The sequence below is a fragment of the Lagopus leucura genome, unplaced genomic scaffold, assembly GCF_019238085.1.
Source record: "Lagopus leucura isolate 7727_CA_CO unplaced genomic scaffold, USGS_WTPT01 Super-Scaffold_100028, whole genome shotgun sequence".
NCBI lineage: Eukaryota > Metazoa > Chordata > Aves > Galliformes > Phasianidae > Lagopus > Lagopus leucura.
Window position 1 is genome coordinate 5,891,315 of NW_024962279.1, and position 12,428 is coordinate 5,903,742.

Consider the following 12,428-nt stretch of genomic DNA (forward strand, 5'->3'; position numbering starts at 1 on the left):
GTGTTCTCACAGAGCACGAGAACCTTAAACAAAGAGCAGCCTGCCTTTTGAAGCACTTCACCAGCTGAGCAGGGAGATACAAGCTGCAGACACGTGGAACACCATCCATTTTTGCTTCCAGTCTCAATCTAAGCCATATGCATGAGGTAGATGCAGAAGATTTAGTACATGGCTGTATAATTTCCAGAGAAGACATGCAGAGAAGGTGGTTTGCACTGTCATTTGCTCAATAAATCACCTACACCTGGGATATGTGATTTTATTATCAATCAGGGTTGAAATATTTCCTCCTTAATGGCAAAATGTCTGGAGGTGCTCTCTCTGCTGAATATAATAGCAGATCTTAACTTTTGACCAAAAGGAAATGACACCGAAGGACACTTTTATGTGTAAGGACATGCTGAAGTTGTCTAATCTTAAATAATTGTTTTTGTTTTGCAGGGGAAGAAACATTACATGGTCCTATTTTCATCCAAGAGCCATATGATATCACTTATTCCATGGGCTCAGTGAATCCAGAAGTCCTACTGAACTGTACAGCTAAAGGATTTCCCCTCCCCAACTACAGGTGAAGTTAACTTTGGAAAAATACCATCTCACTGTAAATCTTTTAACCATGTTTTTAATCTGAAGTAGACTTCATTGCGTGGCAAATTCTCAAGGTGGCCAAGGTGATAGCAGGAAATCTTGACCCCGCAGCCATGTTTTGAGGCTGGGTTTGCTCCTTTTCCTTGGAACTGCTCATTTGCACTCGAAATTGAAAAAGTTCACATTTGTTGCTTTTATTTCAGAAAGAAAAGGTATATATATAAAATTATATAGGTACGACATCACGTAATTTGAAGCCTACTTCAAAAGAACATCTGAGGGGAAGAGGAAGAAAATGGTGAAAATTTAAAAGCTACTAGGGTAAAGAAAATGAAAGGGAAATATTTTTGCTAGTCTACTGTTAAGAAAATTGACAGAGGAAAATAAAGCCGAGCACTGAAAATTGTCCCCAAAGTATTTTAAAACCTACAAAATTACTTCTGAATCCACAGAATAGCTGTGAAAAATGGGAAAATGGAGATGCTGTGCATCTATATTTGCTAAAACTTTCTGCACATCTATAAATGCTATGAAAGCAAAAGAGCAACATCCTTGCCCATTCCTAATTCTAAGATTTCATGTATATATTTATAGTGTTTATCTAGAGAAACAGCAAGGCACAGCTCTGATACCTAGCTTACAACACTCCGTAGACTCACTTAATATAACCTTGGTACATAGGAATGTTTGTTTATTCAGTAACTATGGACTCACCTCTTAAAATGTAGCTTGACGCACCACGGGTTTGCAAGCCTGAGTCTAATAAGAAGAAAATCTAGATGTATGGAAAAAAAAGGACAGTGCTTTCTTCAGAAAAGAAGAGTAAACTAATGGACTGGGAAAAGGAAAGTGAAAAACAAGAACTAATTCATTGAGGATGTGAAAGAAAATCGTGTGTCCTACCAAATACTTAGACACTACTCCACTACTCCTTCTACAGCTTTTAATTGCTCACCAAAGAGTTTTCCCTGTACACTACCACTATTAATTATGAATTTGGCTTTTGTGCTTCATGTATTAGGTTGTTTCCAAGTATTGTGCCAGTAAATAAATACTTTATCACCTTTTCCCAATGCTATTTCTCTTTGTATGAGAAGAAATCCTCATCCACATTCATTTTTGCAGTTCTCAACACTGTCATCCATTGTTTCATGTCATCTGTCCATTTCGTATCCAGTTATATAGGCAGCTTCCTCAGTGACATGTAGAAGTTATTAATTTGTGCATTCAACCCACAGACTTTACACATCCACAGTCAATAGTAACAGCAGATTTCATTAGGTGGGTGAGCTGTGATGTCTCCTCTCATCAGGCATCCAGTATTCCTATTTCCCTTCCATTTTTTTATGTTCTCTATCAGTCCCCAAATTAATTCATTTTTTTCCTTTGCCTCAGTTGCTCTGGTAAGACCAGATCAATCTCTGGGGATGGATCCTGACCCATCTAGGTCAATTGGAAGTTATCAGACCATTACTGCTGCTACAACAGCTAGAGAGTTTTTTTTATCAGGACTTGAAAGGAACAGGAAGTCTTCAGCACATTTCTTTGATTTCAGTAGAGCTAATGTCAGTTTTATTAGATAAGGATTGAGCCCATATATTTGAAGTTCCAACAATTTTAGATAAATCAAGCACAGTATGAAATTTTAATAATATCCTTTGCTGAGTGATAGAAAAGAACAGCAAGGACTACAGCAAGACTTTTCCTTGATTCATAAATTTAAAAGCACTACAATAGGAATAAAGTTAAGCCCAAACTGATTTGCTATTTAGGAACTATTTGCATGAATAAATATTCTGATTAGAACCTTTCCTTTAAAGAAAAATGCTTAGCATTTCCTGAAAATCTTATTTTTTATGTACTGTATCACATTCTTCTTAAACACTCATTAAATATATTGATGACCTTTTGCAACTTCGTTTCAAAATCCCACATGTTGGGAAATCACAATGCAAGAATCGCATAGGGTTGAGTCAGGCCTAAGGACAGAAGGAAGAGAGACACTGATTGCCTCTCCTGGAAATAGCAGCAAACATAGATCAGATTACTAAGGAAACAAAAATAGAGAAACATCTGCATTTTTTTGTGCATGTGTTGGGAAATCTAGATAAATATCCCCTTAAGTACCATCCTGTAATCTATTATGATGTCTTCTGAGCCAAGTGTTTCTAATATCAGGTACATGATTTCAGCTCTTTCTCTGTGTGATTCCAGGGGTAAACACAACCTTTCAAATTAGATTTATAATTTTGTGTACTGGAGCTGTTTTATTACAGTTGATTGAAAGCTTATCAGCTACCTTAAGAAATGAATTTTACCTTTTTTTTTTCTGCTTACAGGCTATCCATGAACATTTCACCGCTGTTCCACATTTTTGTTCCATTGAGTCATTCCATTTAATAGAGCTAGCTTTCCTCCACACTGCAGAAAAAGAGAGATGGTGCCTGGAGCTTGTGAAGCTCGTGTTTTCTGCAATATTTTGACATTTCCTGTTAGTGTTCAGGTGATTAGTTCTAACTCATCACGTTTTTTCTGAACTTAGGTTCAGAAGTAACTGAGTTCAGGTTCTGAGTAACGTAAACTAATATTTTCACAAAAGTTTGAAACCAAGTTTTTGGGTTTTCCTCCTCCAGATCTGCACAGAGAGCAATCAGTTGTTCAAGAAAATAAAAAATCCAAGGACGGCTTGGATTAATTATGGAACAATACTTCAATATTTAAGCGTAACTTTGAATGAGGCAGTAAAATAAGATAAAGAGTTTCAAATTCAATCCAAGTCAAAGCGCCCCACAACAGAACTGTAACGGTCAAATAAAAGCAAAGAAGACATAGCAGAAAGACTACAGTGATTGCAAATATCATAAAAGGTATTTGTAAAAATTGCATAGGATTGTAGAGTTATTCCTACTAACTCTGGGTTTATTTTTATCTTACTCATAATCTTGAAGAACCAATGCCAACCCTGTGGTTGTGCTTGTTGAGCCAAATGTCCCTTGACTCATTGTAGAGTCTGCTTCAGCACTGAAGTAGAACTAAAAATTTTCACAACCTCTATTTTCTGATTCAGCCAATAGTTTTTAAACTGTGTATTATGTATTTGGCCTCTATGGAAACAATATAAAAATCCAACTACTTTTCAGGAGACTTGGCAAGGCGCTTTCTGTTAGAATGGAATTAACTTCGGGAACATAGAACACTTAATGAATACTTAAAAAATAAGTACTTTTGTTACAACAGTATCCTGAAAAGATTATTAGAAGAATCACGCATGCATATGTCCATGCTGTTTTTATTTCATTTTTACATTATTTTATGCAAACTAAAATTGGGTACTGTCGATTTATTTTTACATTGATTACTTAATTGTTCTCACTAGTTCTCAGTTGAGAAATGCACATCCACTCAGTAATGAGTCAAGTGGTAATAGAGGGAAATAACTCAGAAGTGGGGATAAATCTGAAGTCCCAAATAGCCTTTGTGACTCTAGGAGAAGATGCTGCTAAGGCTTCAGGACAGGCAAAGACTGGATTAAATAGAGCAGGGTAGAGATAAGCACAGGGAGCTTGCAACCTTACCCAAAGCTCATTGAAATGAATGGAAGTACCATTGATTCTAAAATTCAGGTATTTTGAAGTTCTGTAAGAACAGAGGGCAGAGTAAGTGGAGCAGTAAATCAGTCTAGAGATTGATTCTATCCCATTCCATGTCCCCCTTTTGAAGACAAGATTCTCATACTTTGGGGATCTTGGTTGTTGTCTACTTTTTGTTGTCTACTACTGCTTACTATAGAACCTCTCTTCAGTTGGAAAAACAAAGGAAAACAAGCAGAGTCTTTTAAGCCCACATAGAAGGATTTTCCTTTATTAAGTACTACTCTCAACAATCCTTCTTGATTTCCAAAAGCCTCTGATGTGCTTTCCTCTCCCTTATTTTTACCAAAAATAATTCTGTTTGAAATGATCAGGTCAGAAATGATCTTTCTATTGTTCCTAGGGAGAGAATAAGCTATGCCTCCCAAATGTCAATCAGCCTAAGGTAAATATATCTTCCTCAAAGCAGAGCTCCACCAAGCATTAAAATAATAATTTGAGGGATCTGACTTAACAATCCCCGTAGAGATTACTCTATCAAAGGAGTATTTCCACCTCAATAAAAATCTGATTTAGATATCTGTTTTTGTTGATCTGCACAAAACAGCGGTGGAGATGTAATGATTAGAAGAAATATGTGATGGTTCACACATTGCTCTGTTTTGTTTTGTTTTGTTTTTAAATGGATGAAAACAATGTTTCTTCTTTCCAATGGCTTCTGTTTGTGAGAACTGTGAGAAAGAAAAATATCTTCTTTATATCAGGGAGAAGGCAGTTCAAAATTAGGGAAAGGTGCAAATAAGAAGAGTTCCAGCTGTGATTGGTACAAAATCATGGCATGGCCATGCATGCTTTGCAAAACATCTAGAATCTTACATGCAGAGCTGGAGAAAGCATTTCTCTTTCAGCAGCCAATTCTTATAGTCCTATCTTTATGATATCTTATAGTCCTGTCTATGTGCCTTTCTTGAAAGACAAGAAAAGCAGATTAATGAAAGAGTACATTTGAATCTTTGCACATTATCTAAAAAGAATCTTATACCAATTCCTTAATTGCTTCAACAAGCCCACATTGATTGTTTTACCAAAACTGATGCACCTTGAAATTTCATTTTCCTTACACAGAATTTCATTTCCATTGCATAGAATTGTATTGCTCAGAAAACATAATCTCATGTCAAAAAACATTTTTTTTTACAACTAAAATAACAAAGATCATAGGTTACCAAGTTTATCTCACTGAAGCAGATTTCATACTCTGAAGAATGTTGGCATTGTGGTACATTCAAATATCAGAATAAATTGATAATGGGACAATTTAAGAAAGGAGAACAAGAGAAATCAGACTATCACTTGAGGTCCTTAAATCAAGATGGGATGAATGGGGTGTTGTTCCATTTATATGTTTCTGAAGTAGTTAATTCAGTGAGGGATTTATTGGGAGCATTTTATGACTGTTTCAAAAAGTGGGATTTTAAAACAGAGAGAACATGACAATCAATTCTATTAATGTATAAAACACATAGAGCATATTTTTACTGCTGTTTTTTAATACCTGGACGTGTTAATGGGATTTGAGAAGTCATACATTCCCAGCAAACTACTGAATTCAAAAGAGAGCACATTTTAATAAGTTTAGATTCTGTAACGATTGGTCCAGGATGCATTTCCTGTAATTGATTGAAAGAATTTTGCAATGGTAGCATGAAGAATCTCCAGAAAATACATGGGCAACCTGTGCCTTAACGTGAACCTGTTAAAATTCTCTTCAAATAATTCTTCAAAGAATTTTTTTTTCTGTCCTTTAGACCCCATACTGCAGAACGCAGAAAGTCATTAAATCGTTGCCTATCACATGAATTCATTAATTCTGTTCTTTTCGTGATGTAAACATATTAATTAGGAAAAAGCCCACTCCGGGAGATGAACCCCTGATCTATATGCACAGTTTAATAATCATTGTACCATGGTGATTAGAATGATTATTGGGATACTGTGAAGAATTCATTTGCGACAACTAAGCCAACAACTTTGCATGTGTTTTGAAAAACAATTATAGAGCTTAATTGGGAACCATGTAATGATGACAGCAGTTATTTCAGTGATTGATTCAGAAATTAAAGAGAAATGGCAAACTAAATACCAGAATATCCCATCTTAGAGAACTGAAAACAGAGAGAGCATGCATTGTATGCAAATTGTGAAATGATGCAAAATCCACCCACTGCTTTATAACAGAGGGGCACCGGCTGAGATTTTTCTCTTCACAAATAAAGACACAAATAAAAGAAACCAAAACAGCAACAAGAATCCAGGCCAAGTAGGGGAAAACATTAACAAAAAACAAAAAACAAAACAAACAAAAAAAAGGAATAGAGCAGTGGTGCACAAGGGTCAAAAATCAGCTGCAGTTGGTAGAAAGAATTGCCCATATTCCACTGCTGCTTCTAAATTTCTTTAATGGATGCATGAAAGAGGAAGCAGTAATTGGCAGACCTGGAAAATTTGTTTAATTGGAATTTGTTCATTTAGAATTTGTTTCGTTAGAATTTGTAAACAGAAGTCAACTGATTTCCCATTTTAATCGGTTATTTTTTTTGTCTTTGGAAACAAGTGCCCACTTCAAAGGTCAAGGCCTTTTCTTCCTCTATACAAGTTCATCAAGATTTCCCTTGGAACACAGCACTGCTTTTCCATCTCATGAAGTGGCCACCTGCACAGTCTGACTGTGTTGAGAAAGGTCTCTGATTGTGAGGAGCAAAGCACTGTGCTGTGCACCCAGGTCACATCTTCCAGGACTACAGTTATAATGTGAGTTTGCTTCAAATTGTTAACTGTGCAAACAAGTCTGCCATGCTTCCCTCTCTGTCTATAAGTCTATAAGAAAAAGAAATAAACACACATTTTTTCCACTGTGATCCTTCTAACAGCTTCTAACAGCTAACAAGGAGACAATTCATTTGTGGACTCTTCTATGGTCTTTGCATCCTACACAGGGGTCAGCATCACACTCTTATAGGCCAACAGCACTGACATGGGCTGAAGACATGGTATCAAATTAGGAGAAAAAAATAGTTGGTTATGGAGCATTAGGGCTGCTCACAACATAAAACGTGGCACAAACATGCTCAAAGCTTGCAGACATTGGTGACTGAGGACCTTTATTTTTCCTTTAGGTCTCACATGAGCAAGGAGAGTTCAGCCCTTACATAAATAATGGTAAATCCACACTTTTTTCCAAATTAAAACAGATAATAATTATTTTCTTTGTAATATAAATATCATTTTTACATTTGTAATGTTGCAGACATCATCCATTTTCTACTTAACGCTGAGACAAATCAAGTTTTGTAATCATCATTAAAATATCCATCTTAAATTTGCAGCAAGAAGACTTCTGCTTGTTTTCCTCTGTCCTCTGAAGTGTAATCCTTCCTGACTTATATCATCACATCGTTTTTGTAACCAAATTTATGACATCATTTGTAAAGCCCATAAATCATATTTGGATACCGTTTATGTCCTAAAAAATATGGTAGTTTCAGTGAAGGAACATGCCATAATATCAGTCTGATGGGTAACTTAGTTTCTATAATTGAGCTATAATTACTTTTTGTAGACATTTGGATGAACACTGGTGACGAGCACAAAAGCAGTAAAGATTTTTTCTCAAAGGACAGAATTATTGACATGATCAAGATTGATATAAGCAGCAGTCTTGTGTGAAAAGTGATATAATTTTCTGATATTTAACCACATTTTTATCATTACAGGTGTGCTACAGCACGCTACTTAAGATAAATATGAATAGGCTCTGTAAATTATAAGCATAATTTGATTTTTTTCCCCTCAAAGGTGGAAGCAAAATGGCACAGATATTGATCTTACCATGAGTTATCACTACAGGTTGGTTGGAGGCAGCTTGGCAATCAATAACCCACGTAAAAAACAGGATATTGGAACATACCAGTGTTTGGCCACAAATTCATTTGGAACAATTCTGAGCAGGAAGGCAAAGCTTCAATTTGCATGTAAGTTGGGAAGATCATATTTATTAGAGCATTATTAATTATGTGCATGAATGGTAATATATTGGATAATTGAAGAATCGTTGATGATTCTGTTCAAAAGGTTTGGCCTAGTTCAGCAGTGCTTATTCTTTAAAAAAATCATTTCTAGTAAATGTTATTAACAAAACCAGACATCTGATGGCTGCTAGCCCTCAGGAACAAGAGTAACTTTTAGAAAATTGAAAGCTAAAGAAAGATGAATGCAGTTATTTTCACTTAGTAGAGGTGTTTCCACTTTTTAAAGACTGGTTTCTGTGCTGCATTGCAGGTAAGAATGGTTGTGTGGGGGGAATGTGTCTGAAAGTTAGTTAGCATGAGGAGGTCCACAAGGAAGGGTACAAAACATTATTCCCCTAATTGCCACACTGACGTTTTGTTATTTTAACAGAGTAAAACTCTCTCCCCTTACACAGCATGCAAAATGATGCTGCTAGGCTCTGCAGTGTGTTGTATTTCAGCTCAGTTGGACAGAGCACGTATGCTGTCTTGAGCCGGTTTACATCTTATTTCAGCCTTGCTCCCCATTTCACTTCCTCACAGCTTCACAACCTTTTCTGCACCTCTTACGTGTGGTGACTGCTTTGATGCCCTGGGGAAACACAGCTAAAGAAAACAACAAATAAATAAATAAATAACCCACCTCCAAAAAACTGATATTGCTTCCACTCCGATTTCTTCAGTATCAAAGCCTGAGCTATCTGTTGCTGGGAGAAAGCAATTGTTTTCAACCTCATTAATAAAACATGTGCCGAAAGCCAACCTTGTGCCGCTATTTCAGACACCAGAAAATGTATTAATTATTAATCTTCTTCCATTACTTCTAGCAAATCTTGTGTCACAGGGGTTATACAAAGGAGACATTAGAGGTCAGGATGGTTCACAGACTCTCTTTTAGTGGAGCAGATCAAATGGTATATCACTAGTGTCTTGTTTAATGATGTTTTACCCTGAATTTCTCAAAGAGCTTTTGATTCCCAGAAGCTGGTCAGATGGAAAGCAAAATTTTGATTCATTATTTTTCCACTTTTTCTGAAGCATCTTTGTAAGCCACTTCTCTATATGGGAAATGATTTCGAGGCTTGAAGATAAGAAGAGTTTAGTGACAGAACAAATCCTGGTTTAGTTCTAAAGAAGAATGGGTGGCCTCAGGATTAACTGTGGAATCCATAACCCAGAAGGAAGCATGAGAGGTCAGGAAGGAGTGGGGAAAAGACTTAAAGAGAAGCAACACCTTCACATGAAGACTCAAAGGAGAAAAAAAAAAAGAAAAAAAGAAATCTTAATATAAAAAAAAAAGGAATATCCATGAAAAGTGGAAGATGAAGAGGCTCCGGTCATTGTGCAGCATCTCATATTCCTCACTAATTTCAACTTCTTCTGGAAAAATCTGTCCCTGACTCAAACTCTCAGAAGCACTTTGGTTTACCTGTGCATTTCTAGCCATCCTGAGGCAAAGTGTATTCCAACATCATTCAATCAATGCTCCCGAGCAACTAGAGAAACTCTTTGCTAGAAAATGGACTTTAATACCCCATGCTGGTGAAGCATTCCCTCTGAAGCATGTAACTCCCTAGTATCTCAGTGTCTCACGCCAATACAGGACAGTCAGATGGGCTAAATATCAAGCAGTTCCTTTTCCTAGGCTCCCACCAAGACTCTTCCCAAAGTTACTGCAGGGAGCAGTTCACAACAAAATGGAGGCTCATTTGTCCATGGCAGCAGACAAAACTACAGCTCCCATCCTGCTTTGATCTTCTAGCTGCATAGCAGTAAAAATATCCCATTTCCAAGAAGTATGCACTTTTTCCATTGCCAGAGACAGAAGTGTTCATCCTTTCCCATATCAAAGAGATAGGACAGATGAATTGAAATGTCATTTAAATTTGCAACCCAAAGCATACAAAAAAATGCTTCAGTTCAGTGATACCACTTTAAAAGTATGAGTCTTTACTTGTCTTAAACACAGTACGTAGAAAATGCTAAAATGACCTGATAAGAATAGTGGAACAAATTACCTCAAAACAGTTATTTTACAGTTAACATTTCCTTGTTTCTTATTTTCATGATGACATCCAATTTACATGTTTGCTTCAGCCAGTACTACAGATTACATCTTAAAATCTGGGCAGGCAGGCATGTTGTTGTTATGACACTTCCATTCAGTACCAAACAAAATGGGACTCTTCCCTGAATGGGACTGGCAAGTTACAGCAGTCACCATGATAAATAATTGAATCAAGCCTATTATCTGGGTAACAGCATTTATGCGTTTGTCTTCTTATTACAAGGTAACTTTGAGTTGGAGTTTGAATTAATGATACCTTTGGAAAACCTATTGTACATCTCAATATGTGAAAAATACTTTTTCCTTTCTTCAAGATAGCAAGCTCTCTGAGAAGCAAAATAAATGCTGTATGAGATTAGAAATATGTCTTCAGATTCAGCTAGAGTTTCATGCTTATCCTCTATTAAAAACAGAGCTGTCAAATGAAAGCTGCAGGAGGAATATTGTACAGAAGGAGGTGGCATAGATTATTAAAGCTACAGGCTGAAAATGAGAGACAGCACCAGTGAGAGAGAGCAGAGCAGGAGCACATAAATGCATTTGCAGGATGCATAGCATGGCAGCCCTGTGTTATTCATACTTCACAGTGAAGGTTTGTTTTGTCATAAATAAAGTTGAAAGCTCCCTATAAATCCTGTGCATCTCCAGCTACCCAAGCAGTACATTTTGAAAAGCTAGTGTGTGTCCCGCAAGCAATGAAGTTGGTGATCTAGATGTGCAGGCTGGAGGAGAAACCTGGATGTCAAACCTCAGCTTGTGAAGCCAGAGCCTGGCACTGAAGCCTCACCCAGATGTGCTCCCAAGTCACAACCACACCTGCACTGTGCTTTTCCATCTCCACACTTGTTACTGGAATGCAACACAAGGGCACCAGTGGAGCTTCAACTCAGAGTAAAAGAGAGGGCAAAGACAACCAAGCTGTACCTGCATGTGTATTGATGAGATGTTCTGCATAAATCTGTTCTTATTAATGTAGGTCTTCTAAATTGCATTTCACACCTTAATAAAAAGACAAACAAACCTGTTACAGAGAACTGTTTAATACTGCTGCAACCAGAATTGTATTGCAGGCACACACGGGATTTGTTTTAATTATTTCATCAGTTTTAAGTAAAAGTATGCAAGCAATTGGTCTTGAGGGAAGTCTCCATAACTAGTTGCAGTAAAACAGACTGTCCTGGCCAGTTAGTAACTCTTTTAGTTCTCATATGTGTTTGTGATAGAGACATTAAGAGATGGATAGCAGGAATAAGAAATGCAGTTGAACAAACTAGAAAAACAGTCCTCTCCCATGAGAAAGAATCATATGTGAACCTGATCCATAAGCATTCAGGACATAAGCCCAGAAAATTCAGTCCTTATTGAAAACATTTGGTTGGCTGGGGATCTTAAATGAGATTCTCGGTCCCATTGTTCCAGTGTTGCTGGTAGAATGTCGTGAGGATTGCAGCTTTCTCAGACCTCGGGTCTCATTAATTAAACATGAATTCTGAGAAACAATGACAAGAATTTAAATTCAAGAATAGGTTTGGTCATTTTGTCTTGAACAACACAGGACAATAGACCTCTTACAAACATTTTTTTCCCCCACTGCTACAGAGTAAGGAAGGACTGTTCCTCGGCATTTTTGGGATGCAGTCATACTCTCATGGCTTTCAGTGGAGCGGTCAGGGGTTTTGCTTTTGCCTTTTTCTAAGTAGTGTTTTTCTAAGTACATACATCCTCCCTCCTCTTGGCCAGAGAGGACGTGCTCAGGGCACCATGAATGAGAATGATGGCTTTGGAGCACTTGGAAGAAACCTGGAGATCCCAAGTGCCTTTTATCAGAAAGACAAATGATGACACAGCTTTGCTGAAATCACAAATTGAAGAGGCAATAATTCCTCCTGGACAGAGTTTTTCCATTCTGAGAAGAAAAATAATAATCTGTTGGTAGTATTTAACCATTTTAGAGGAAAGATTAAAAGCAATCAAGTCCATTTAGTCTTTGCTAGATTGTGACAGTGTGAGGCATTTGCAAAGCCCTTTTAGAGTGACTGTCTTTGAGATGCTCAGCTAGCATGAAAGCCCACTTTTCATCTGATTACTTCATCATGTTATTTACCTTTGACTGCA

The 12,428-nt window shown here is 37.0% G+C and overlaps 1 protein-coding gene across 1 annotated transcript in view; it reads left to right on the plus strand.

Moving 5' to 3' along the window:
- The first annotated feature begins 8,052 nt into the window (after positions 1-8,052).
- The window catches only part of LOC122185230 (contactin-6-like), a 78,901-nt gene continuing 74,525 nt past the window's right edge, over positions 8,053-12,428 (plus strand). The window contains exon 1 of the mRNA XM_042880812.1: positions 8,053-8,209. Coding sequence (XP_042736746.1) covers positions 8,068-8,209 — 142 coding nt within the window. The 5' untranslated portion in view covers positions 8,053-8,067. The remainder of the gene's footprint in view (positions 8,210-12,428) is intronic.